This window comes from Watersipora subatra, chromosome 3 (genome assembly GCF_963576615.1).
Source record: "Watersipora subatra chromosome 3, tzWatSuba1.1, whole genome shotgun sequence".
NCBI classification, from domain to species: domain Eukaryota; kingdom Metazoa; phylum Bryozoa; class Gymnolaemata; order Cheilostomatida; family Watersiporidae; genus Watersipora; species Watersipora subatra.
This window is the reverse complement of record NC_088710.1, coordinates 12,475,195-12,503,051: the sequence shown is the minus strand read 5'-3', so window position 1 is coordinate 12,503,051 and position 27,857 is coordinate 12,475,195. Positions and strand designations below refer to the sequence as shown.

The 27,857-nt window shown below is 36.8% G+C and overlaps 2 protein-coding genes across 4 annotated transcripts in view; one reads left to right on the top strand and one right to left on the bottom strand.

Annotated features, from left to right (window-relative positions):
• Positions 1-4,867: 4,867 nt before the first annotated feature.
• Positions 4,868-9,469, top strand: LOC137390040 (peptidoglycan DL-endopeptidase CwlO-like). Its single transcript, XM_068076274.1, has 7 exons — positions 4,868-5,024; positions 5,520-5,706; positions 6,172-6,368; positions 6,783-6,953; positions 7,239-7,347; positions 7,901-8,010; positions 8,637-9,469. The coding sequence occupies exons 1-7, from the start codon at positions 5,004-5,006 to the stop codon at positions 9,120-9,122; spliced, it is 1,281 nt and encodes a 426-aa protein (XP_067932375.1). The 5' UTR covers positions 4,868-5,003; the 3' UTR covers positions 9,123-9,469.
• Positions 9,470-9,490: 21 nt separating this feature from the next.
• LOC137390039 (centrosomal protein of 89 kDa-like) overlaps positions 9,491-27,857 on the bottom strand; it is a 29,963-nt gene continuing 11,596 nt past the window's right edge. Inside the window, exons 7-17 of one of the 3 annotated variants that reach the window (XM_068076273.1) lie at positions 27,070-27,189; positions 25,614-25,786; positions 25,346-25,429; positions 22,310-22,404; positions 22,101-22,216; positions 20,323-20,503; positions 19,322-19,468; positions 18,129-18,228; positions 16,332-16,510; positions 11,400-11,522; positions 9,491-9,881 (exon numbers count right to left, since the gene is read on the bottom strand). In XM_068076273.1, coding sequence (XP_067932374.1) covers positions 9,719-9,881; positions 11,400-11,522; positions 16,332-16,510; positions 18,129-18,228; positions 19,322-19,468; positions 20,323-20,503; positions 22,101-22,216; positions 22,310-22,404; positions 25,346-25,429; positions 25,614-25,786; positions 27,070-27,189 — 1,481 coding nt within the window. In that variant the 3' untranslated portion in view covers positions 9,491-9,718. Of the gene's footprint in view, positions 9,882-11,399; positions 11,523-16,331; positions 16,511-18,128; positions 18,229-19,321; positions 19,469-20,322; positions 20,504-22,100; positions 22,217-22,309; positions 22,426-25,345; positions 25,430-25,613; positions 25,787-27,069; positions 27,190-27,857 lie in introns of all 3 variants that reach the window. The other 2 variants (XM_068076272.1, XM_068076271.1) reach the window with 2 other exon arrangements.

The following is a 27,857-nucleotide window of genomic DNA, read 5'->3' as shown; positions in this document are numbered from 1 at the left end:
TGAACTCACACTTCTGTGCATTCAGTGTAAGACCAGAGTTCTGAAGAATTCCAAGCACTTGCCCAAGTCTCTCCTCATTTGTGCGAAGATCCTTGCCATGTAACAGTATGTCATCCATGTGACAGACAACTCTGGGCACACCTTCTAACAGTCTGGACATAGCTTGTTGGAAGATTTCTGGAGCACTAGACACTCCAAAAGGAAGCCTGTTGAAACAGAACCGTCCGAACGGTGACAGAAAGGTGATGAGTTTTCTAGATTCCTTCTCCAGATCGGTCTGCCAAAATCCGCTATTTGCATCGAGTTTGCTGAAAACAGAGCTCTCTCCTAGTTTAGACAAAATCTCCTCTACTGTCGCCATAGGGTGAATCTCTCGTTTGACAGCTGCATTCAGGCCAGTCAGGTCTACACATAAGCGTACTGCCCTTGAAGATTTAGGAATGGTGACTAGTCCACTACACCACTCAGTTGCTTCAGTCACTGGTGATATCACCCCAGAGGTGACCATATCCTGTAACTTAGCCTTCTCATGTAGTGGGTGAGGTATCTTCCGTGGTGTATAAATACAGGTAGATGTGATTTTGCCTCGCCAAAAGATTTTATACGTATACCCTCTAAGCAATCTTAATCCTGTGAATAGTTGGGAGAATTCTGAGCAAATGTCATTGGGTTTACAAGTTTCATCCACATGACAAGTTACTAGATTCAATGCTACACACGCATTTCTACTCAAGAGCGAGGTACTTTAGTTTTTGATAATACAATATATAATGTATATGCTTTCTCACTATGTTTTATGCCATTGTATGACATTTCAGCATCAAACACTCCTAAGACCTTTAACTCTTTTCCCCCAAGACTACGTAGAATGGTATCAGGAGGGGACATTTTATCTTGTCTACCCAAGGTTCTGAATGGCTGACAACTGTGCCATCTGCCCCAGTGTCTAGTTTGAAGACAGCTTGACATCCGTTGACCTCTACTTTAGCTTGCCAACACTCTACTTCTCCAATAACTAGCTCGCCGGTGAACAAAAAGTCGTCATCCTATTCTTTGACCTCATGAATGCGTTTTGATCGACATACTCCAGAGTAATGCCCTTTTTTCCACAATTCCTGCATTCTGCTTCTTTAGCTGGGCAGTGATCTTTAGTACGATTAGGAATTTTCCCACACCAACTACACTTCTGGCCTTGACTGCTGATTGCAGATTTATCGCTAGGTTTCTTTTGACCACCACCTGGCTTATCATAGTGTGGCTTCCCTTTAGTAGCCGGTCTAGACTGTTCAGAGCGCTTCTTAGCTCTAACAGCATTGATTGTAGGCTGACTAGACCCCCCACTCATAGAGTGCATGGTAGTAGATGTCACTTCATGTGACCTGCACAAACATACAGCATTTGCTCGTGTAAGGTTGTTGCCATGAGAAATTAATTTTTTACGAAATTCATTCTCTCTTATGCCCAACACAATCCTATTACGCAACATTTCATCTATAGGACTCTCAGCTGTCGGTGCTGCTCTATCTGTATTCCGATAGTTGAAGAGACAACTACCTGCTAGTGTTCGTAGGTGAGTATAGAAAGCATCGAATGACTCTCCAGGAAGTTGAGTACGAGTATGGAATTTATAGCGTCCATGGATGGTATTTCTTTCCCCTATACAATATTGTTCTAATGTCTAATATTAAGTCACAGTTTCTATCTGCCCCCTCAGCTGCTGCATACCTGGCTGAAGAATCTATAACTTTACTGGCTTCAGTACCAGCTGTATACTTTATGATTTCATGTTGGTACTCTAACTCCTCCCCACCCAACCTAGACAACACATACTATGAGCGCCATTTAACTTTGAATGCTCTGAAATTGGCTTCTTTGTTATTGTCTAACACTAATTCAGTCGGTGGGTCTATTCTTGGCATTGGCCTCGGGATAATGACATTCTGTGCCGCCCCATTCTCTTCATCACCCATTTTTATAACTAATTAGCTGCCACCATGTGTTAATAGGTGAATTGACCAGAGAATATGTTTTATTTCGACCTGCCTAGATGGCTACTTGAGAACGGAAACCCACGTGATATATAATCTCCAATAAACATGAATGACTAACTAGCTAAAAATAACTAAAATCATTTACGAGGTTATACCGCACCAATTATTACCAGTTGTCATTTTTTCTAAACCCTAAACACAAAGACAGAAATATAGACTCAACTAAGACTGGGCTTGCATAAAAAAGTAGTGATAAGAATTGTAACTCACTTTTAGACTAGGTAAAATTTAAACCAACGGAATTCATATTTTTTATGGTCATATTTTTTATTGTTTTATCTCTGTTTTTTCCTTTTACCTATAACCATGCAATATTTTAATATTTGATATTTTAAACATGTTTGTTGAAATTACTTTAGGTGTTGGAGCAAAATAATTGCTCCTATGTTTACATTGTATGTAAAGAAATGCATATATTAAATCGACCATAAGTTGAGGCTTGACTGTGTCTAGTTATGTGACTTCTTACTTCTGCGCAACATTGATAAGGGTTGCACAATGAGAGGTTCAGCCTGTACGGAACAAGAAATGGATTAGTTTGTCTTGTGCAATTAGAAACCATGCTTAGATACTCACACTCTTGAATGATACACTTAACAATAGTGTCTACAATCAGCAGCTCCATGTTGATTGCCATAGTTTGAAGCTTTAATAACTTATCTGGGTCTTATTTCCATTAGCTTAAAGTTAAGTAATTGTCTAATATGTGCGATTGACTAATTCGGAAACAGAGAGGTATTTGGTTTTAAATTTGTGTCAATGGTCCCAAGCCAGCTATGAATATTACAATGTTAGTGTAAAAGTTGCAATTTGTAAAGAGCCTACCACATTCACCTTTGATTAAGAAAATCTGTCATAGACTTATTTTGTTTTCTAGAGTTTCAATTTTCTACTTATTAAACAGGTGAGAAATGACCTCTGCTGCGAATGAAGTAAAAGACTCTGCAGAGTGTGGGTATTGCATTCAAAAAGGAGACCATTTGGTTGATCCCAGGCTACTTCCATGTAACCACACTCACTGCTATCCCTGTCTGGTTGAAAACTTTGAGACCAATCGTATTGTGCGTTGTGGAAAATGCAAGCAAGTATCTAACCATATAATTAAGAGAAAAATTTTGGAGTGTCCAGTTATTATATACAATACATGTACATTTTATAAGAACATACCTGATGGGCTAAGGATCGTGTGAGGGCTAATTTTTGCTCCCTGGATTAGTACTAATCGAAGTGTGATACATGCGATTTTTATTAATCTATTTTAATAGCTATAGCTGAACATACTGAACTACACGCAGATACATGCACAGACTTTGAGATTTATATACAGTGAAACTCGGATAACTCAAACTTCAAGGAACCGAGCAAAAGTGTTCGAATTATCAGAGTGTTCAAGTTATCAGAGCACTGTCACAAGTCCATGTATTTACTTATTTATTAGTAGATACATGTACATATACAAACTATAATATAAATCAAAAGCACAAATGGCTTGTTTCAAATTAAATGCTTCTAATGTAAAGTTTAAAACGTTTTTTATCAAAAAGTATAGAGATTTTTCTATCACTTGAGATTGGTTTGTTGTTTGAGGTGATGTTATTGCCAGGACGTTTTTTAGATTGACATTGGCAAAACTTGATCGTTGCTGAAATGCTCAAAAGAAAAGACATCTTTTTTTTTGAGCGTTTTACCCACGATCAATTTTGTCGATTTTTCTTGAAGTTTATCCAAAGATTACCTTACTTTACCTGGCATTCGTTAAGAGCAACACTCCGAGGCAGTTCAATTAAAAGTTTTACGAGGTTTAACGGTACATTGTATATCACTAACGTTTTTTGAATGGATACTTATTGAATGTACACACGTATTCTGTGTTTAGGTCAGACGATGAATGGTTTTTTTAGCTAAGACAACGTATACGTTTAATTACAATTTTTAAGACGTTTTAAACATTCAACATTCCGACGTTGATTCAACACGGAATCCACGTCGGAAAACTATTCATCACGGGCTAGCCGGGTCACGCACTCAAGGATTTTCGCCACGCAAATACAAAACAAAAACAACATGCTGTTTTTGTTTTGTATGTGCGTGGCGAAAATCCTTGCGCCCGTGACCCGGCTAGCCCGTGCTATTCATCGTATAGTAGTACGTATAAATCAAATTTCACCAAACCTTTAGAACAGTCGTTGACAAAAATATTTTGCCGATGGAGGTAGTAACGACGCTTATGAATTACGAAAAGTTGAGGTTTACCTCTATGGCTTGAAATAAAGTGATTTTCTAAAGCGTTAGCAACCGTTTCGGTAGCCGTTGGGCAAAAAATAGTTCGAATTAACAGTGTTGAGTTCGAGTTATATAGAGCCATTTATCATTGCGTGGGAACGGACCAAGCAAATCCAGTCGAGTTAACCATGTGTTCGCTATATCCGAGGGCGAGTTATCCATGTTTCACTGTATATATAAATTAATAAAAGCAAGGCAAACGGTGTATAAATTGATTATTATTTCAATACAGTTGCTTGCTGCATTTACCCTATTTTTGTGCTGCATTTACCCTGTTTTTGTGCTGCATTTACCCTATTTTTGTGCTGCATTTACCCTATTTTTGTGCTGCATTTACCCTATTTTTGTGCTGCATTTACCCTATTTTTGTGCTGCATTTACAGTATTTTTGTGCTGCCTTTTTCCCTATTCGTATGCCATGCCACGCCACTGGAGGACATAACCCAAAGCTTTTACATACAAAAACAGGCCATATTTGCGGGATGCCTTTGTAATACTGCGGCTTGAAGTGTTCATGTCCATCATTTCAGAGTGGTGTGTGATGTAACATTATCAAAACTTCCACCAGCTGCTGAAAAAGAAGACAGCTTGCCAGCCTGTGATGTCTGTTCAGAAAATGACACAACTGATGAGCTTGCAGTTAATTATTGTACTAGCTGTAATCGAAAGATGTGTGTCAAACATTCCAAGGTTAGTTATCTTCTCTTGCTAGTTTGTATATAAGAGCGCATACAGGTTATTAACTACTGTTACATTTCAAAGACACATTCAATCGCGATGAGGCTTGTATTTTTTCTATATAATTTTTTCTCCAAGTTGGCAATGTTTCATTATTTCGACAATCTCTCTCAAAAATCGGTCTTTCAAAAGCCCACATTGAGCCTGAAACCATTGAAGCAGCAGGCGAGGAATCACCTGTGAGCCAATTTCAAAAGCTTGAGTGTCTGTGACAGTATCTTTCACACTTCAAACCAATCATTATGGCAGCTTATTTTTAGTTGCGCCTAAAAAACTATATCAACCTCATCACAAACTTGTCGCCTTGTGCTCTGTGTATGAGATCACGTGACTTAATACCATGGTTACAGCTTTCTAGAAATAACAGTAATAAATGTATGTCATCCCATTACGTTTCAGCTTTCTAGTTGGATTCAATTGGCTTGAATTTTCAGCCTTCATTTGTAGTTGCATAACGAGTTTCACCCTCTACACCAAGACGTTCTCAGCATTGAGCTATATAAACAGAGTCGTAAGAAGTTGGAGACAAGGTACTGCGACACACATGAAAAGAAGCCCCTTATCCTAGGTTGTTCGGTCTGCTATCATGTTTTCTGCGCCTCTTGTTTAAATGGCACTAAACAGTGTGTTGGCGGTAAGTTGTATGTATGTATACCTTGCATTGGCGATCATCCACCAAATGGTGTTTTTCATTTCACGCCAAAAGAAAATAAATTGAAAAGATGGAAGTCAGGAATTATTAAGTGAGTTGAACAAACATGTTTTAACAAAGTTATATTATTAATATCTGCCATGTTACAAAGGAAAAAGTAATCATCTTTTAAAAATGTTATGACTATTTCCTTCTAGCTGTGTCCTGTGAAGACAGAGTCGATATTCATGAGTAGTAGTAGTAGATTACTCACAACTTGCTATCAAAGAATGTTTACATAAAAGCACTGCTGTTATTAAGATCTCTAAAAGTAAAATTATCTTAACGTAAAAATGAGTTGTAGAAAAAAGTCATCATAAAATTACAACTCATTATGTGTATGCTAGTTCATTTCATGGGTTGCATTCAAGTTTCACAAATGGTTGAAGTAATTAACCGATGCTTTAGGTGTGGAACATCAAGTCTTAGTCCTAGAAGAGCTGGTAAAAGTGCTGAAAGTTAAAAAAGACAAGGTGAAGGTCGCGGCTCAGGCTAAAGAGGAGAAGTTATCTGAACTACTCAAGTCCAGTACTAGAATATTTGTAGAGTTTGAGAGAAAGACAGAAGAGCTTCTAGAACTGTTACACAGGACCAGAGATGAACAGGTTGGATTATTTGCTTGGTCTTACGAATGGCCTAGTTTTGATTGTTTTTTTTTTGTGAGTAAAACTTGCACTACTCTCGTATGTGATTCCACCTCTTCCTGATGTTGGCAAAACTTCATTGTTTCCACAATTTTTACTATGATCACTGTCTTTCAACAGCTTCATTCATTTACTAATCTTTGTTCAGTCAATTGATTCATTTTATATGATAGCCAGTGCAACACTGTATTTCTTGAAGAGTTAGTGCTTCTGCCTCTCAGAAATTGTTTCTCATATGAACTGGTTGAACGCTCATCGAACTTCTATTTTTAAGCATGCATTTGCACAGCATTGTCCTAATTTACTTGATTCTTCTACCGACCCGTTTCCCTACTGCTTGCTGAAGTTTTTTGATCTATTTACTTTATTCTCCAGCTTACAGAACTGCAGAAGAAGTACAATAAACTGGAGAAAGAGCTCATGAAGGAGAGGAGGAGATCGAAGGAGCAGTTGGTAGAGTTTATGGAGAAAGATGTTGGAGTTCGAATGACAGATATTAATACTTTACTTTTGCTGCAGGATGCCAAGTTTAGAGATTCACACCCGGTATGCTGCTAGAGGGGGGTCAGCTAGAGGGAAACAAGCCCAAAAATAGCTCTTTCATACAGCGTCGAGTTTAGGCTTATGACATTACTCTCAAAATACCCCATATTTAGTACCAAGTCAGGGTTTGATTTTCATGTTTTTTCTAAAGACAAGATGGTTAAATATGGACTGGCATACACATGTACGATGTCATGTTTGCAAAGAATGTTGCATGCTATAGTTGCCTGAATATTCACCCTTTTCACACATTATATAATTGGTGTATCGTTTGTTCAATCCTCACAGGTTGATATTGTGAGCAGTTTTTCCAAGGCTAATAGAGAGCTCAAAAGATTCATCAATAAAAGCCTTCCTTCTGCAACTTTAGCCAATCAGAGAAAACTCTCTACCCGAGGTTCGTCTTCACTCTTCAACACATTTTAGTATGTTTTCTCACATGTTATTTAATGTATGTGCTTTTGTGAAACGGCTGTACAGTGGTCTGAGAAATAAACTGGATCCGGTTGTTGAAAAACTAAAATTTCATTTACAACACTGTAATTAATTGTGAATTTAGTCAATAGCTATAAATTATATATCAAATTGATCCTCATTTTGTCCTGATTTTAAATATGTAAACCAAACAGCTGTAAAATTATGTTATCGAATGATTATGTAGGCTAAACTCGGAAAATTTCATTTTTTATTTGTTGATAATAATCTGTACAGATATGAGCACACCACATACATTTTTATTAATAGATTTCAAGTCATGTACTGTATATGACTTGAAATAAGCGAATGGGAATGTTTGTGGTGTGACATATAATTCATGATTATTGACTAAATTCACAACGATGTTGTAAATGAGAATTTTAGTTTTTCAACAAAGGGGCCGAGTATGCTTCGCTTACCAGTGTACATTGGAAATTATTGTCATTACTTACTGTGTTTGGATATTCTTACAGTTAAAAAGAGGGATATAGAGCTGAAATTGGAAGGAGATGTTAGTATATATCTGAGTGAATTCTCACTTCCAGCCAAAGATAACCCCAAATGTGAAAGGAACTGTCTCGATGTATGTATTTATAATAAACTAGCGAAATGCCTGGCATTGAACAGGTATTAAAAATCAGCTTATAATGAGAGGTAGTGTAGTTGCTTGCCATTAGCCTGGCACATTGCCAGTGGCTAATTTGAGTAAGCTTACTAATAAGAGCTAACTATTTGCTCTCATGGGAGAGCAGGCATAAAATTACATCGCGCTTTAATGGAGAGCAGTAGCATATTTCCACCCACATAGTGACATATATCCCCAATGAATCTATCAATCTCGCGTGGCTAGGTTGGTAAGGCATTTACCTGGTGAACGGGAGGTTCACCCGAGCAAATGCCTTACCAATCAAATCATATGTGATAGGGATTCTTCATTCCAGTATTTTAATAGCTATAGCTGGCTGTGTTGAACTACACACAGATACACACACAGACTGCAATATATATACTGTATATAGATTAATAAAATCAAGACAAACAGTGTGTAAATTGATTATTATTTTAATACAATTGCTTGCTGCATTCACCTTATTTTTGTGCTGCATTTACACTACTTTTGTGCTGCCTTTTTCCCTGTTCATATGCTAAAGTTAAGTTTGAATGCTAGGTTCATCTAGAAACACATTCATGAACGTCCTGTTGTTGTAGGAGAAAGATAGAAATACACCTTCCGGTTCTTCAAGTTACAAACAGCTGTCAAAGTCAAGCAGGCACCAGGACACAACTTCTACTTCTTCGAAAACTTCCAACAGCAGCTGTTGCAGGTCATCTATTTATCTCCCTGCCACTGCAACTGTAGCAATTGCACAATTGAAGGCCCAAGTTGAGAACAGAGAGTCATTAACAGGGTCTGACAACTCTCCATCCACAGCGCAGATTCACAGACGACCCATCGCTCACAGAATTGAACATAGGAGCGCCTCCCCACTCAGTCGTATTGAAAAATATCCTGCCAGCCAAACTCATGAGCATATGGCAACAAAAGAAAAGAGGAGCATGAGCAACTCTCCGCAAAGGCACAAACGTGCTCGACCCAACGGCGACGCTCCATCATCATCATCGTCATCATCCTCCTCCTCTAATAGTTCGGACTCAAGCTCTAGTTCGTCATCTTCGAGTGAATCAGACTATTAGGCCAGCTTGCGTTGTCTTTTCACTAGAGAGCACACCACTGGCTTCCATAAACCAATGAAAGATAAATTTCTATTAACTATAGTTTCAGCTGATATTTGCAGCCGTAAGTAAAACAATCCGAGAGTTCTAAAGATTGGCTTTTTATGAGACTTTGCCGAGTCTTTCCTTCCTTAGTCTGGATGGGTTTAAACGACATAGTCACATGGAACTATACACCCTGAACTATTATGTAAACAGATTATGTTAACAATAGAATGAAACATATAACTCAAATACTGTACTATGCATGGCTAGTTGCTTAGTTTGTTTTGTTGTTCAGCATTTTAGAGATCACGGGAATGATGAATGATAATAATATATTAGGACCAGAGAGTTTTATTCATTGAAACCATTTTGGACGGAAAACCCTCAACAAGCTTTGACAAGAGTTTAGGTAACTTCAACAAAATAAAAGAATTATAAAAAGACGAATAGAAGTACTTCTATAAGTGCCAGCTCAAATTAAACTAGGCATTCTCTAACTTCTAGATAAAATGAAATTATTCACAATAAACAATGATGAAATAAAACACTCGCTCAGACCAATTCTCAAATTCTCACTCTGATAAGCGTATGACATCATCAATTGTCTCGTCTAAGAGAAACTTGCTAAGGTGCAGGTCTCGTGATTCTCGGACTCTCCTGCGCAGAGAGTTGGCCATGTCATAGTTGTCAGACTGGGTAGCTTTCCACACAAACTCCAGACATTCCTCGACATCCCTACAAGTGAGTCAGCCAAGCATCATGCTATGGGGAATTGGCAGCCAGAGATAAAAAGTGGCACAACTCCAGAGGGATGGAAAGTGGAATCAAAGCATGAAATAACAAATTTGATGCAAATGAAAACTTGAAAAGACGTTCTTTCTGTAACACCTCTTTTAAAAAAGGCCTAGAGCCTTTGATTAGCATTAAAGATGCAATGCAGCTGGCGATTTGAATATACAGTGGTGTGAATATACAGTGGTGTGTGAATATACAATGGTGTGAATATACAATGGTGTGAATATACAGTGGTGTGCGAATATACAGTGGTGTGAATATACAGGGGTGTGTGAATATACGGTGGTCTGTGAATATACGGTGGTCTGTGAATATACGGTGGTGTGTGAATATACGGTGGTGTGTGAATATACGGTGGTGTGTGAATATACGGTTGTGTGTGAATATACGGTGGTGTGTGAATATACGGTGGTGTGTGAATATACGGTGGTGTGTGAATATACGGTGGTGTGTGAATATACGGTGGTATGTGAATATACGGTGGTATGTGAATATACGGTGGTGAGTGAACACACAGTGGTGTGTGAATATACGGTGGTGTGTGAATATACGGTGGTGTGTGAATATACGGTGGTGTGTGAATATACGGTGGTGTGTGAACACACGGTGGTGTGTGAATACACGGTGGTGTGTGAATACATGGTGGTGTGTGAATATACGGTGGTGTGTGAATATACGGTGGTGTGTGAATATACGGTGGTGTGTGAATATACGGTGGTGTGTGAATATACGGTGGTGTGTGAATATACGGTGGTGTGTGAATATACAGTGGTGTGTGAATATACGGTGGTATGTGAATATACAGTGGTGTGTGAATATACGGTGGTGTGTGAATATACAGTGGTGTGTGAAATCGAGTGGTGTGTGAAATAAACTGCTCCTTTTGTTGGAACACTAAAATTCTCGCTTACAACATTGTTAGCTACTCATTGTGAATTTAGTCAATAGCCATAAATTACATTATCATCCCACACACATTTTATTTGCATATTTCAAGTCATATTCATATGATTTGAAATAAGGGAATAAAAATGTATGTGGTGTGATCATATCTGTACAGATTGTTATCTTCAACCCTTAAAAAATTAAATGTTCAATATTTAGCCTACATAATCATTCAAAACAAAGTTTACAGCTGTTCAGTTTACATGTTTGAAATCAAGACAAATGAGGATAAATTTAAAATATAATTAATGGCTATCGACTAAATTCACAATGAGTAACGCATTGTTAATGAGAATACTAGTGTTCCAACGAAGGGGTCTAGTTTATTTCTCACCTAAACATTTTACTCGTTCAATTTGACCAGACAAATGAAATTCCTATCAAATGTTGAAACCTTTATAGAATACAGTGCAGGGTGTGACACTTATTGTGACACATCATGATGTGTCACATCGTGGTGTGTCACATCGTGGTGTGTCACATCGTGGTGTGTCACATCATGGTGCGACGTACTGTTTATCTTTGTTGGCCTCCTGTGTTTTGACATCCTTTTCATGTACCAGAAGCCTCAGGTGCTTCATTTGTCTCTCATATTCCCTCCTTTCTGCATCAAAGTCACCAGATTGTTTCTCAAGCCTGCAAGCATACACAACTCCAATCTTTCTTCTATTGACCCAAACCAAGCATACACAACTCCAATCTTTCTCCTATTGACCTAAACCAAGCATACACAACTCCAATCTTTCTTCTATTGACCCAAACCAATTGAAGAAACAACCATAAGAATGTGGGTTTAAGATCAAATGGTTTAATCATATGCCAAACCCTAGGCAGTCAAAGTCAGAGCAGTGTTTATTTGCGGACCAAGGTGATGTAATGCTTCAGTGGATCTAACAAAATACAGTGAAACTCGGATAACTCAAACTTCAAGGGACCGAGCAAAAGTGTTCGAATTATCAGAGCGTTCAAGTTATCAGAGCACTGTCACAAGTCCATGTATTTACTTATTTATTAGTAGATACATGTACATATACAAACTATAATATAAATCAAAAGCACAAATGACTTGTTTCAAATTTAATGCTTCTAATGTAAAGCTTAAAACGTTTTTATCAAAAAGTATAGAGATTTTTCTATCACTTGAGATTGGTTTGTTGTTTGAGGTGATGTTATTGCCAGGACGTTTTTTAGATTGACATTGGCAAAACTTGATCGTTGCTGAAATGCTCAAAAGAAAAGACATCTTTTTCTTTTGAGCATTTTACCCGCGATCAATTTTGCCAATTTTTCTTGAAGTTTATGCAAAGATTACCTTACTTTACCTGGGATTCGTTAAGAGCAACACTCCGAGGCAGTTCAATTAAAAGTTTTACGAGGTTTTACGGTACATTGTATATCACTCACGCTTTTTGAATGGATACTTATTGAATGTACACACGTATTCTGTGTTTAGGTCAAACAATAAATGGTTTTTTTTAGCTAAGACAACGTATACGTTTAATTACTTACAACAATTTTTAAGACGTTTTAAACATTCAACATTCCAACGTTGATTCAACACGGAATCAACGTCGGAAAACTATTCATCACGGGCTAGCCGGGTCACGCACTCAAAGATTTTCGCCACGCAAATACAAAACAAAAACAGCATGCTGTTTTTGTTTTGTATGTGCGTGGCGAAAATCCTTGCGCGCGTGACCCCGCTAGCCCGTGCTATTCATCGTATAGCAGGATAAATCAAATTTCACCAAACCTTTAGAAAAGTCGTTGACAAAAATATTTTGCCGATGGAGGTAATAACGACGCTTATGAATTACGAAAGGTTGAGGTTTACCTCTATGGCTTGGAATAAAGTGATTTTCTAAAGCGATAGCAACCGTTTCGGTAGCCGTTGGGCAAAAAACAGTTCGTTATAACAGTGTTGAGTTCGAGTTATATAGAGCCATTTATCATTGTGTGGGAACGGATGAAGCAAATCCATTCGAGTTAACCATGTGTTCGCTATATCCGAGGGCGAGTTATCCATGTTTCACTGTATAGCTTACTTTGCACTCTGACAAAAACAAACAAACTTTTGGACTTATGGTAGTAACTAGCATCAAATACCAACTTCTTGTTGAGCGAAAATAATATCCTTAGTTTCTCGATTTACTCTTGTCTAATGATAAATACTTGGATGATGCGATATTAGATCAATATAAATATCTTATATATAACTTTTAAAAACTAAATTTAAAGATCTATATTATATGTAAAAGATAAATTAATCTTTACTATATACGTAATAAGAGCCATGTCCGTCCGTAGCAACGCCAAAGGCGTTAGGAAAAAATTGCACCGCATAGGAATTGAACACAGGTATTCAGATTGACAGCCAAACGCACTACCACTGCACCACTAAAACATCCTTACACATCCAAGAATACTTGCGGACATAGTTATTACACACGATGATCTCTCACGGCGCACGAGACTGTCAGGATACTAGTAAAGTAATACTAATAAATAAACTGAGGTTATATTGCTACTTCTACATATATGAATCTCAGTGTTTGCGTGTCGCCTGTGATTCTGTCTGTCCAGCTATAGCTATTAGTATCTAGCAATGAAGAATCCGTGTTGCGGAAAATTTGTTCTCGGCATCTCCCATTCACCAGGCGATAAACTAACCAATTGAGCTACGCGAGATGCATTGGCTTCATTGGGCGATATGAGGTGATATGATGTCACTAAAGCTTGCTCTCACGGCTCTTATTAGTGAGTTCAGCAATACGGATAGTAGCTTGCTCAAATTAGCCATTGGAAATATGCCAGGCAAATGGCGAGTGGCAGGCAACTACTACCTGCCACTGTTTATAAGCTGTTTTTAATACTCGTGCAATGCCGGTAATTTTGCTAGTTATCTAGAAAAAACATAAGTCTAGGTTTGGTGATGCTTAGGTTCAGGAAAAGAAGCGGTGATAGAGATACACAGTGCAACTTACTCTACCAGACTAGAGGAGGTCTAAACCTAGCAGCTTCAACATTTCTTATTGGTTGTATTTCGGAATTTTAAATTTTAATTACGAAACTGAATTGTTTTAAGAAACTACCAATGCGTAAAAAAAATTTCAAGTTCGCTAAGACACCAAAATAATACTCCTACCTTTGAAACGGTGATGTGTTTGTTTTCTCCTAAACTTACCAAAATTTAGAGAAGGTCAGGGAGCAATGCACACACTTGTAGAATCTTTTAGAAAAATCAAAGCCTTCTAAAAGTCTAATACTGATGACTGCCTGTCCATAAAGTCATCAATACTACTGATACTAACTCCTACAAGTATGCATGCCATTGTTTGGAATACTATTACAACACAGGCGCCATGGTATTTAAAAGCTTTTTTCCACAAAACTAGTTTTTAGTAGTTTCCAATTGCTTAGATGCTTTGTATAATCAAGTTGCTAAACTATACAGTTACTTTTATATCGATTGTGGTCAACTTATACGAGTTATTAATATAAACAATTAAAATCTTATTGCGTTTCTTACTTGTGAAAAATGCATCTGCTTACGCTTTCATAGTGAATTGACATTATATACACAATATGGAAACGAAAAAAAATAAATTTCAGTTTTTTGGGAGTGAAGAGCAATGCTAACTTTGGCGTTATTTTACGCACAACATATTAAATATTAGAAAGCAATGAATTAAGTCATTCTTGAATTAATTAGTGCTTAGATGCCCTAAAAGCAGATAGAATCACAAGCTAAATCGATATTTAGCACCACACCTAAATGGGAACCCTTACACCTGCCTATCACAAAACTCTTTCACTTCTTTTAAAAATCTATTTTCATTTTCCACAACACAAAGTTGTTTCCTTAGAGAGGCAAGTGTATTTTAGAAATATGAAATAGACACGGCAGGTGGATGGCTTATTGTTGCATTATCTTACCTATTATATCCCCTATCACAAAACAAGTTTTCTGGGCCATATGTAACAACACCATTTTATTTCATTCTGTCTTGTGAACTCTATGACACTAATTGGACGCCTTTAATAGCGTAACTTTATGGATGTCCTAATAAAAGCTTAACTCACTGGTAACCCATACCACTTTGCCAATATTTATCATTGAAAAGCCAGTTCATGTATTCTGAAGTGCAGCTTTTTCGTCCAGGTTTTCTAATCTCGATGGACGCTTTTGCAAAACATATAGCTATTAACCTTCAATACAAACACTACTCTCTGAATTGACCTACTAATATAACTATTATTACAAGCACTACGTTATGAATTGACCTACTAATATAACCATCATTACAAGCACTACTCTCTGAATTGACCTACTAATATAACCATCCTTACAAGCACTACTCTAAGAATCGACCTACTAATATAACCATTGTTACAAGCACTACTCTCTGAATTGACCTACTAATATAACCATCCTTACAAGCACTACTTTATGAATTGACCTACTAATATAGCCAACGTTAGCTGAATGCCTGGCGTTGCGCGGGTAATAAAAAAGCTTTTGCACAAAAAATTTGTTTTAATCCACATACACAACACATAGCATTCTAACTTTTAAATGAGGGTGTTTTATTTACTTCTGTCTGTGCATTGCTTTTATTTATGTTTACTGTGTTTATTTTTGTGTAATTCATACAGTACCAGGTGCAGTGCCAACTACATATTTATACTGATTGCAATAGCCTTGTCAGCCATGTGAGTTTAAGCAATTTTCGTCAATTATGGCGTTATGTAAAATGCAAGAATAAGTGTAATAAGTGGCATGTGTAATAAGTGGGCCCAATTTATTCCATAGTATAGCCAGTTGGGCAGTATAGTGCATTGAATAAATGCTTGTCAGCAGAACTGGAGGTTGTGAACTCAAATCCGGTGCGCCACGAATTTTTCATTTCTAAAACTTTATCTATATAACTGAACATGCAGAAAAACAAACAGACAGAAAAACATTGTTATTTATATATATAAACTAGTCGAATGCCCCGCGTTGCACGGGTTTTAAAAAAAGCTTATAAACAGTGGCAGGTAATGCAGTTGCCAATGGCTAATTTGAGTACGCTAGTATACGTATTGCTAAACTTACTAATAAGAGCCATGAGAGCAAGCTTTAGTGACGTTGCGCGTAATGCAGAGTCACTATGCGGAGTTTAACCCAGATAGTGACTCATATTGCCCAATGACTCTATTGCATCCCGTGAAGATTAATGGGTTAGCTTTTCGTTTTGTGAATGAGAGATTCCGAGATCAAATCTTGTGACATGGATTTCTCTTGCTAGATTTTAATCGCTATAGCTGGACCGACACCGAATGACGACGATGACGACAACAACAACAAACTTTAAGACCTATATATAGATTACAAACACTACTCTACAAAATGACTTACTAAAATAACTGTCATTAAAAATACTACTCTATGAATTGACTTACTTGCTCATAAGTTTGTCTAGCTGTTGTTCCGATTTTATTCTGTACTTCTTGAAAGCGTCGACCAACTTCTCCTTGACAAGCTCCGATTCTATGATGGCTCCAACCGATTTCTTTTTCTCCTTGTTTTCCGATTTAAGAAAATGCTGCATTGACTCTTTTTCATGTACGGCTTCATCTGTCTGTAACAACAAAGGTCAGCTGTAGAGCTGCAGTGGCAGCAATGGCATCACAAATGACATAACCAACAACAAAAATAAGTATTTTGTTACAGATGTTTACGCATTTGTGCTACAGGTTTCAAAATCCTGAGTAAAATATACCCAGAATATTTGTATTTATCCTTCCACACACATGACAAATACAATTCTTAAACGCTGCCGTTGCTGATCTAAGTTCAATTCACTGTTGTAAATATGCTATTGCTAGATCTCCAAAAGGTTGTAGTAGGTTGCGTTGTACACCGTAAGTAGGATACAACTATGGCATTACATACAGCTGTTTAAGTCTAAGTTTAAAAAATCTCTGTGTCCTCCCTTTTGAAAGAAATATGCTGAGAGTTGTAAATCTGAATTGTGAAAATGAAGAAGTGGCCCCAATCCTACAGATCTACATGAGCTGGGTGAGAATATTGGTATTTATCCTTCCACACACATAGGACAAACATCGTTTTCAATTTTGTGACACCAGCATACTACATCCACCATTATATGTTTCAGTTTATGAACTTTCTGTTACTACAACCTTCAATTCACTATTTCGACTCCTCTGCAATACTGTTAGATTATCTACTTTTAAAACACGTCTGTTCAACTCACTCAATAATTCCTGATTTCTGTCTTTTCAATTTTTCCTATTGGCATGTAATAAAAAACATAATTTTGTTGGTGATTACTCATGCCAACAACAAGTTATACATACGCAACTATCTTTTTGCATTTCACAGCTCATACAATAAGTTGTCTGTGAGGGCATGCTAAAACACAAAAAACATTTTTACATTCCACTGTTTTTTGAGAAATTTTCTCGTAGTAAATCATCTACAACGCGAAAAACATAAAAAAGATCATGTTCGTTTTGAATAATATTCAATATTATATTATAATAATCGTCAGCAATAAACCGATGCCGTATTGAAGTGATTGATCAACCAATGGCAAATCAAGAATGATTCATTAGCTATGACTGATGTTTCAGTTACCACATTATTTGTGTCTATTTCAGTCCACTCCTAATATTGCAAAAAGAGATAGATAAAAAAATTTTATGCTTCAAGGCATAAATTTGTCAATATTATTAATTCTCACAAACAAATTTCATCTCAAAATGTAAATAACTTGCCTGTGTAAATACATGCATGAGATGCCAACTTATTTTGTCATTGACATCAGAATGGATTACTAGAATTTTATTTTTAGAAGTTTTACTATAACAAGAGTGTAAGTCTGTCCGAAGCCACGAAACGAGATTCGCAAAACAACCAATGTACAGGATTCACACTCATGACACTCAGGTTAGCAGCCTGTGCTAATACCTCCTGTGCTATTCACTCGCCTTACATAAGTTTAGAATAAGTGTGCGTATAGTTATTATCTGTGCTTTATCGGCACACCTGACAATCTATCATGGCTGACCAGACTGTCCGGGTGCTAGTATAGATATAATTTGTGAGTCGTCATCTCTCATCACCCTCAGCTATTAGGTAAGTAGAGATGTGATTATGAGTACTCCGTTACAAGAGGCCATAACTCCGTAATGAGAGGCCATATGTCCATAACCAAAGGCCGTCAGTTTACTTACTACGAGCAGCAAATGAGCAAGAACATCTTTTCCTTTCTTTACTTCAGAAGCAAGAGCAGCACAATCTTCTTCGAGAGTTTTGATTACTTTTTCCTTCCTCCTAAAATAAAAGAGCCACCATACGAATCTTATAAAAAAGTCTTCAACAGAAGAAACAAAAATAAACTGGACACAGCAAGATTTGTAATTCTTATCCATAGTATCACAGGTCAAAAAACAAATTGAACAATGTACACCAGACCTGCCCATAATATAAACCTCCTATAACGTAAATTCCGCATAACGTAAAAAATTTATGTAAAGTTTCCACTTCGTACTACATAACAAATTCCACATAACGTAAAGCGTCAAGTTGGTGCAGCATCTCAAATTCTATTATAATAACGAGAATCTTGTAGCTAGCCTTAAAAATATCGCTTTCTCTCGTGCCGCAGTGAGAGAAAAAACGATGCATAGGGTTCTCTCTATTCTATATTCTAGAACCCTGGCAGACTAGTGCGCCGTGAAAGATCGTCAGGTATCTCAATAAAGCGCAAAGACTAAGTGGCTTCACAATTATTCAGAAATACTTAAGGCCATTGATTGGTGCGAGTATGAGTGTCGGTGTACCAAGCTAAATGTCACAAGTTGGAGTTTTGCTGAAAGCAATCTTTTATCCTAACCTTTAGCCCGGGTGACGGAAAGACGAACAGACAGATAGACGCCGCTCTTATTACAATAATGATATATTTTAATTTTAATTTAGACATATAAAATAGTTTTTATCCTTTTTTCGTCGCAAAATAAACCTTGCTGTCTAGAAAAAAAATTGATGTACATTGGCATTGAAAGTGTGGGCTCTGACCCAAACTCCTCCCCTTTTTCGTAAAATTACCGTAATCATGAACCATACACCGAGTGAAATTGAAAAAAAGGAGAAAAGTTGTCATTAAAAACTAATAATACGGTAAATTACATTAATAATTTAATGATATATTAAGTTAAGAAATTAAGTCTAGTTTTATTCCTTTTGAAGGTGTAAAGGGGTGAGTTGGGAGAAATCCCCGTACGGATTAGACAATTTGTATGTATTTTGCTGCCCATACAACGTAAACATTCCTGAAACGGATTATTTACATTGTAGGAGTGTCTACTGTATCGCCTTTCCTCTAAAATGCAATAGTAAAAAATAACTCGAGAAGCAAGTGACTAACTTCATTTCCTGTCTGGATGTCCTAAGCTCGTCCCTCAGGTCTCTCACTATCCCATCAGTTACTTCATTCTCCGATTGCAAGTCGCTCAGCTTCATCAGAGCCATTTCCTTATCTTTCCCTCTCACCTCTTCCAGATTTTGCAACCTCCTGTAAGAACAAGCCACAATCTTAAAGATGCTATAAATAAGCAATTTAGAATTGACTGTATCAACAACTACAGTACTAGTAACAACTAGAGGCCACAGTGTGGGGCTTCCTGATTAGCGGTTGTTCATGGAGGAATACGTGTCCATCTCTTCTATACATCAAAAATAAATATCGTAACACCATCAATCCTAAAAATGATCTGCTGCACATTTCACTCATCCACAAGAAACTACATGTCAGCCACATGATAGCAGAGAAGAATCAGGAAACAGTCAGAGATCGTAAAGTGAGTTGTTCTTTCATGTTGCTGCTGTGTGGAATTGTTACGCTTCTTAGAATAACCGTCCAATAACATTGTTTCCACACATGTATATTTATTTTCATTATGTTTTGAGCTTATTCGTTTTATTCACAAAAAACGTGGAAAACTCTTGCTTGTGGAATTCCATTCTCTACATAATTCTAGAAGTGCTCGTAATTGTAAAAATTATCGTTCAGAAAAGCGTGTCGACATGATAAATTTCACTTCCGTAAATATTATTATAGCCAGAGTTCAGTTCAGATCTGAGTTTGGACGGTCGAAAGAAACTTCCATAGTGTGAACATAACGTCCCAAACACAAAATTGGTAAAGTAATTGTGATTGGTTTGGACAGTAACCAATGTAAATCAGGCTTAATTCATTGATGCTAACAACCCCACTTGTCGCCATTTTACTTGAATGAATTCATAGCCACAAGTGATAACGCCTTGCCTTAATGATGCTTACACGTATATCACTAACTAACGAATCCATTCAACATAGAATATTCACGACAACAACAAAAAAGAGCCAATCATTGTGTAATATCATACGTTTTATAATCAAGGACGACTCTGTCATGCTCCTCTTTGTCGACCTTCACAGACAGAGAGGCCGCCAGCTCTTGGGATCTTGACTGGTACATAGCCAGCTGACATTTGGCATCAGTCAGCCTCTCCAGCACAGACTGTCGTTCAGCATTCACTTTTACCATTTTGTCCTCAAGTTCTGATACTGCAACACGCATCCATCAGCAGTTCATTCTCATAAATTGCCAAATTAAACACTCGATCCAACCTAAATTACACTTATTTTACAATTGAGAAAACAACAGATTAAAGGCGAATAAAGGCTCAACTCATGACGAGTGTAAAAGATTTCTCAACCCGATGGCTGACTAGCGGGTGAAACGCTCGCTGTTCTACTAGCTTAAGGGTTGTGATTTCAAAATCCCAGTCAGGATGAAAATTGAAATAACATAAAAAAAATGATTAAATAAAAAAAAGTACATACTGTTTACATTTATTTCCTTAGATTTCAGTGCATTGGAAACATGCCAAGTAAATTGGCTATTCTCCAGTACAATGCCACTAGACTAACACACTTCCTGTATTTGACAAGCTAAAGGCTGGTTCAAAATATTTCGCCGTTGATGCCACAATACTTCGGTGATCGTCGATGATATCCATGTTCACACTGTCAAACCCATCCACGTTTGCATCAGGAAATACTCTGTGACGTAGTGTTTTCATTCTTCTTTTTAAATTTTCGCGAAGAAACTTCTTTGCTTTCATGTGGTGGAATAAAAAATTAGTCCCGCAGCGACTATCATGAACGGATATAAATAAATCACTCTATTCACAATCGCGACTTACCATCGCCGAAATGGTTCACATTTGAAAAGCAGTCGTCGAAATATCGGGAAATTTTGACAGCTACAAACTTTCCCGATGTGTCCACGAAGCTTCTTTGATGCCATCAATTCACGGTTCACATAATCGACGATGAACGCCAAAAGGGAAACACTGACAAACGGCCTTTAGAGAAACTTACACAGCTGGTCGCTTGACTAACTTCTTTTGACTTCACATAGATTCACTGCGATGCGACTAACACTGAAACTTAGTTGCGCCTATTCTACCTTAGGCAGCATTCGAGTGTCATGATCTTCTTAAATTGCTTAGATAAGACATAACGTAAAGCATTACATTATTTGTTGCCAAATTAGCCATAATAATTGTTAACTTTTAAGATTACGATATACAGTAGTTGGTAAATATTAGGAATCATAGGCTAACATACTCTATGCTGCTTTGATGATTGAGATGAGGAGACTGAGAAAAAATAACATGAGTTTATATCTGGCATGTGATACCCCCACGGTTGCTTCTATCAGAACGAGTAGTGTAAAGAGAGTGGAAAGTGAACCTCAGGGTAGGAAGGGTTATTAGTCATAAGTCTTTAGTATTAGTCATAGTATCACATGCTGCTTCACCCAAACTCACTAAGAAACTGAGGCTGTAACTCAACGATTTGCTGACTTTATGTTGACAAAAATTTTAAAACTCTAATGTATAACTTCACTGTTGACAATGTTAACAGAAGGCCTTGAACACTATGAAAAAATCATAGCTAACAGCAATCTTAACAAGAAGATATTGAAAACTTTTGTATACATCTTTGCTAATTGCAACGTTAACATGAAAACCCTCCCTAACAACAATGTTAATACAAACCCTAAAGCAATTATGCACAACTCCATTAATGACATTAAAAGCTATGTTAATGTGGGCTTCCATATAACTACTTGACCTTATGACCTATGACTCACACTCATAGTAGTGTTTCTCATGCATCTGATCAAACTTTTCTTCCTGAACGTCCAACTTCTTCAGCAGAATTTCATTCTCCTCGAGAACAAGCAACGCCTGCTCCTGTAGTTGACTCCTGGGTAAACCAACAATTACAACTAATTAGGTTGGCCATTGCAAGTATTAGTTGAGCTACAGGTGTGCAAAAGAGGGGTGTAGTCAAACGTACCATGTTTTCCGCTGTATAGCCTCAGGATCAGAGCCTCTAGACTTGAGAGTGGCCCGCAGGCTTTCATTTTCTTTGACCAGATTTGTTATGTCAGCCTCGTACTTGCTGAACTTCCTCTGTAACAGGTTTGGGCGGTGCTTATGGATGCCATGGAGTGGGTTGGGCGGTGCTTATGAATGTTATAGAGTGGGTTGGGCGGTGCTTATGAATGTTATAGAGTGGGTTGAGTGGTGCTTATGAATGTCATGGAGTGGGTTGGGTGGTGCTTATGAATGTCATGGAGTGGGTTGGGCGATGCTTATGAATGTTATAGAGTGGTTTAATAGCAGTGAATAGCGAATCACGTGGAAAAGACCCATTCTTTGAAACTTTCCGATGGACTCAACTGTGAGAAGAGTGGGAGAATAAAATGGGAGAGAGGTGAATGGAAAGGAAACAAGCAATAACAGAAAAAGGCGAGAAAGAGTGGAAAGGAGGAAAAAAAGATTAAGAGTGGGAGAAGGAAAAAGCGGGATGAAGAGAGGAAACAGCCCGTAGCTGAAAACCTGTCTTCCAATACAGCTCACACCTTTGTAGATATTCATAAAACTAAAACTGTATGTAAAATCAAATGAATAGTAACATAAAACATTCTTTTGCAATAAAGCTTTCAAGATAGAATAGTGAAGAGTGGAAGAACTATAATTTATTACGTTTATAAATTATTCTTATTAATATACTATAATCCCACGACCAAACAAGAGCGAAGCGATTGATTGGGAGATTTATGATAAATGCACATGTGCACACAACTCCCGAAGAATTATCCGTTAACGGCCGTCACCAAACTCTTATAACGAAATCCTATCAACAAATTTAACTATTTTTCAGTAAAGTCGTTTAGGTATAATAATGATACAAAACGCATATAAACCTATTTAAATATGTTACCAAGCCTTTGAAAGGTTACCGCAAATTCCTAAAACTAACCCATCTGATTGGATTATACATAAATAGACAGATTAATTCTGCCAAAAATCGCCACAAAACGCTTGAACAGCTTGGTTTATTAATAGTTTCGACCGACCTACGAAACGCCAATAAAGCCGTGCGACAGATAGTAGAACTATTTAGCAGTGCGCAATTCAGCACGAGAAAATTGTGCTCATTTCACCAGTCTATGGCATTGTTTAATTGCCAAGAAGGTTTGTGTACTGTTCGAGACTGTTTGAGGCGTAGACCGATTTACAGGTACGAAAATGTGGTACACAGTTTATCAGCCTACGTTTTTGTCCAATTACCGAAGGTTTTTCAAATTATCTAGAACATCAGCCAGATTTCTTTACATCTTATCTACAAGGTAGGGCATTACTACAACGCCCTTTTATGACAAGAATATTTCTTTATTTCACTCCAGTTTGCATAAAACTTCCAGACGCGTAAATGCCAACACTTGCTTTCTGTTACATACCGCTGTCAAAACCATTCTACATTCACAACACAACCAACTTTCAAACTGTATATTACACATTAGCTTGCCGTTTAACTTTTAATATTGCATTTCAGAGATATAATAAACATATTTCTTTATTGCTGATGTTATTTAAATTACGTACAGTAGGTTAGGTCTACAGCTTGAATTAATATTTATTTTATTATTGTAAAACATAAGTTTGAGATAGTTAAATATTTATTTTATTAATATTTATTTCTATTACATATTGTTGTCAAAACCGTTCTGCATTCAACACAACCAACTTTCAAACTGTATATTACAATATATTTTACTTTTAATATTGCATTTCAGAGATATAATAAACATATTTCATTATTGCTGTTGTTAGTTAAATTACGTACAGTAGTTTAGGTCTACAGCTTGAATTAATATTTATTTTAACCAACAACCAACTTTCAAATTGTATATTACATGGCAGTTTGCCATTTTACTTTTAATATTGCATTTCAATATAATAAGAGATATAATAAACATATTTCATTATTGCTGTTGTTAGTTAAATTACGTACAGTAGGTTAGGTCTACAGCTTGAATTAATATTTATTTTATTATTGTAAAACATAGGTTTGAGATAGTTAAATATTTATTTTATTAATATTTATTTCTGTTACATATCGCTATCAAAACCGTTCTACATTCAACACAGCCAATTTTCAAACTGTATATTACAATATATTTTACTTTTAATATTGCATTTCAGAGATATAATAAACATATTTCATTATTACTCGTATACCTGGTTTCAACCCAACTTTACCTCCAAAATAAATTGTTAGTTGCGCCTTTTTAGAGTCGTGCTCCCTCAAATTTATTTTATATCATCTCAAACAAGTCTCATTTACATTATACTCTGTCAATTCCTGCTGAGAACTACTTTTTCAACAACCAACAGTACCCTTTCTTTTTTCCATTATTACTTTGGTCGTGGGCTGTATGACAGTGGAATTTCCAGTTATTATTATAATATATATATTATCCCACGACCAAACACGAGCGAAGTGATTGATTGGGAAATTTATGATAAGTGCACATAACTCCCAAAAAATTATCCGTTAATGGCCGTCACCAAACCCTTGTAAAGAAATTCTATCAACAAATTTAACTATTTTTCAGTAAAGTCATTTAAGTATAATAATGATACAAAACGCATATAAACCTATTTAAATATGTTACCAAGCCTTTGAATCACTTTGAATCATCAGCCAATATCACTTTGGTCGTGGTCTGTATGACAGTAGAATTTCTAGTATATAATATATTTTTTCCTGGCAGTCTAGTGTGGTGTGAGAGATTGTCAGGTGTGCCAATAAAGTACAGAGAATAAATATGTACACAAATATTCTATGATTCTGAAGGCCAATGATTAGCGCAGGAAGTAGTGTGCCAGGCAGTGAAGGCGAAAATCAGAGGTTCAAATCCTGCATGATGCAATATTTTTTCCTAACCTTCAACTTTTGCTTTAGACAGTTGGACACGGATCTTATTATAGCAAAAATTAATCTTCAAGAGCAGACAACTCCGCAAGAACAACAGAGACTTACTTTGAGGCTGTCTAGTTCTTGACCCTTCATAGCCACCTGATCCTCAAGTGATTTGATTAGAGGAGAGAGGTACTTGAAGTCAACCTGAGGGTAAAGAGTAAGCACCAAGGCTAGAGCGTAACGAGCAGAAACTATAAATGCTAGCTAGGGAGAATACTTCCTAACACTCGAGCAGTGTGAGCCAACCGTCTACCAAACTATAGTGAAGATTATTTTGAAAGATTTTCAGAACGTATGTATATATTCGGTTTAGCATCAAGGAACTTACCATCCAAGCGGGAGTCGGGGCACCATCTGGGAGGCCCTTGATGGCATTGCCATTCGGATCTGTGACTAGCTTGTGATGTGTTTGACAATAGCTGATCTCCTGGTTGAGCTTATACACCAAGTTGGCTAAGTTGTTGTTCTGGCCGGTCAGTGACTCATTCAGATCAGTGAGCTCTGCATATAAAAGTGCGATTGGTTCAGCAAACACCTAGATTCATATGCTTCATATGTTAAAACCTTTGTATGTTAGAGCAAATATTGTTATAAGAGAATACTGTAACTTCTTTAATTCGTTCCACATCCCAAAAACCTAATGATAAATATTCAGATCATTAGCCATAGCACTACTACAAATATATTACATAAATTTTTTTATAAAACCTAAATGTAAAGATCTATATTATATTAAAGGTAGAGGCTCAATTACTAACAGTAATAATATATAAAACTGAGGTTATATCGCTACTTTATCTAGAAAAAAAAACATAAGTCTAGGCTTAGTGATGCTTAGGTGTAAAATAGAAGGTGTGATTAAGATACACGGCCTGACTTCCACTAACTTAGAGTAGAAGAAGTCTAAACTTAGCTTAGAGACATTTTTTATTTGTCGTATTTTGAAATTTTAACTTTATATTCTCAATTACACAACCACAAATTTTCTTCAGCAATGTCGAACTCATATTTTGGAAATTACCTTGAAAGTATTTGCTCAACTTTTTATTATCATCCATATTAATAATATAGTATGTAACATAATATCTATATTAATAAACTGAGCTTTGTCATTGTGTGTGTCTGTCTGTTAGTCCATGTCAATGCTATACATTTCCAAATTTTTGGCCAATTTCATCCAAACTTCTCTCGCATATACTTGGTACCTCCACCAGGCCACTATAAATATTTGGTTTCAAAACTCCACCTGGTACCTAAGAACTAGCCTCTTAGACACCTACCTGCTGGATATCTGATTGACAATGAAATCCTAGACATTGTTGGGCATACTGCTTGTATGATAGCAAATTTGTATTTGAAGGTAATTGTAAGCGTTATTTTGTAACACATGAAGGTACTTAGCCTGTACTCCATCATTCAGCAACCCCTGACCCCATTTTATTCAGCCAAAACTATTTACTTTTAAACAAGTTCTACCTTAATATAAAGTGAGAAGGTTTATAATAGCTCTTGATTTAGAAAAGAAGAGACCTCAAACAGAGCATTTTCATCTCCATCATTTAACTAGTGAATTAAACCTAATTTCTCATAAAAATTGATCTTGATTACGCGATAACGACAAGCCTGACGCCACGACTAGCTATGCTAATGCGTATTATGAGCTTCCTCACTCTTCCAGTTTTTTTTCTTCTGTTTAATTACTATTGTTGATGAAAAGAAATCAAAAATCAAAATGGAAGAAACCTAGCCTAAAATCTTTCAATAACGTTTTCTTCAATCTTTACCTTTCTCCATACACTCTTTGTACTTCTTATAGTCAGCCAGCGTTTCCTCCAGGTTCACAATTCTCTCGTTCAGCACTTTGATGAGCTGCTCTTGTCCGTGCAGCGTTCTCTCCGTAGAGACTGCAGAGTTGTATAAGAGAACGTTAAACGTTGACTTGCAACAAAATTCACATTACAGTTATTTGGTATGAAAAGATTCACCATGTCTTACTCTGCTGTGTTGTAGGTGCCAAATATGTGGAAATGTGATTACAAGCTCTTAAAAGCTGAAAAACGAACAGTTAAAAAAACGGCCGTAAGTTGGAATCCCTTTTTAAAGATAAGGAAGTTGATAGAGAAATGGTAATGGAAATAAAATTACTGGTCTAACGCTCTAGATAAGAATTAATTTGATTGGTTCACGCTGTTACTTGGAAACAGAATTCGTAAACAGAGTCATGTGGATGCCCGTATACCAACAGTCAGGGTTTCTGACACACACTACAAAACTCTGAAATAAGGGTCCAAAGGTTGAGATGGGAAAAATACAGTCAAACATGGATAACTCGCCCACTGATAGCTCGAACACATGGTTAATTCGAACGGTTTCTTTGGTCCGTTCCCACGTAATGATAAATTGCTATAGATAACTCGAACTCAACACTGTTAATTCGAACTGTTTTTTCCCAACGGCTACCGAAACGGTTGTTATCGCTTTAGAAAATCACTTTATTCAAAGCCATAGAGGTAAACCTCATCTTTTCGTAATTCATAAGCGTCGTTATTACCACAATCGGCAAAATATTTTT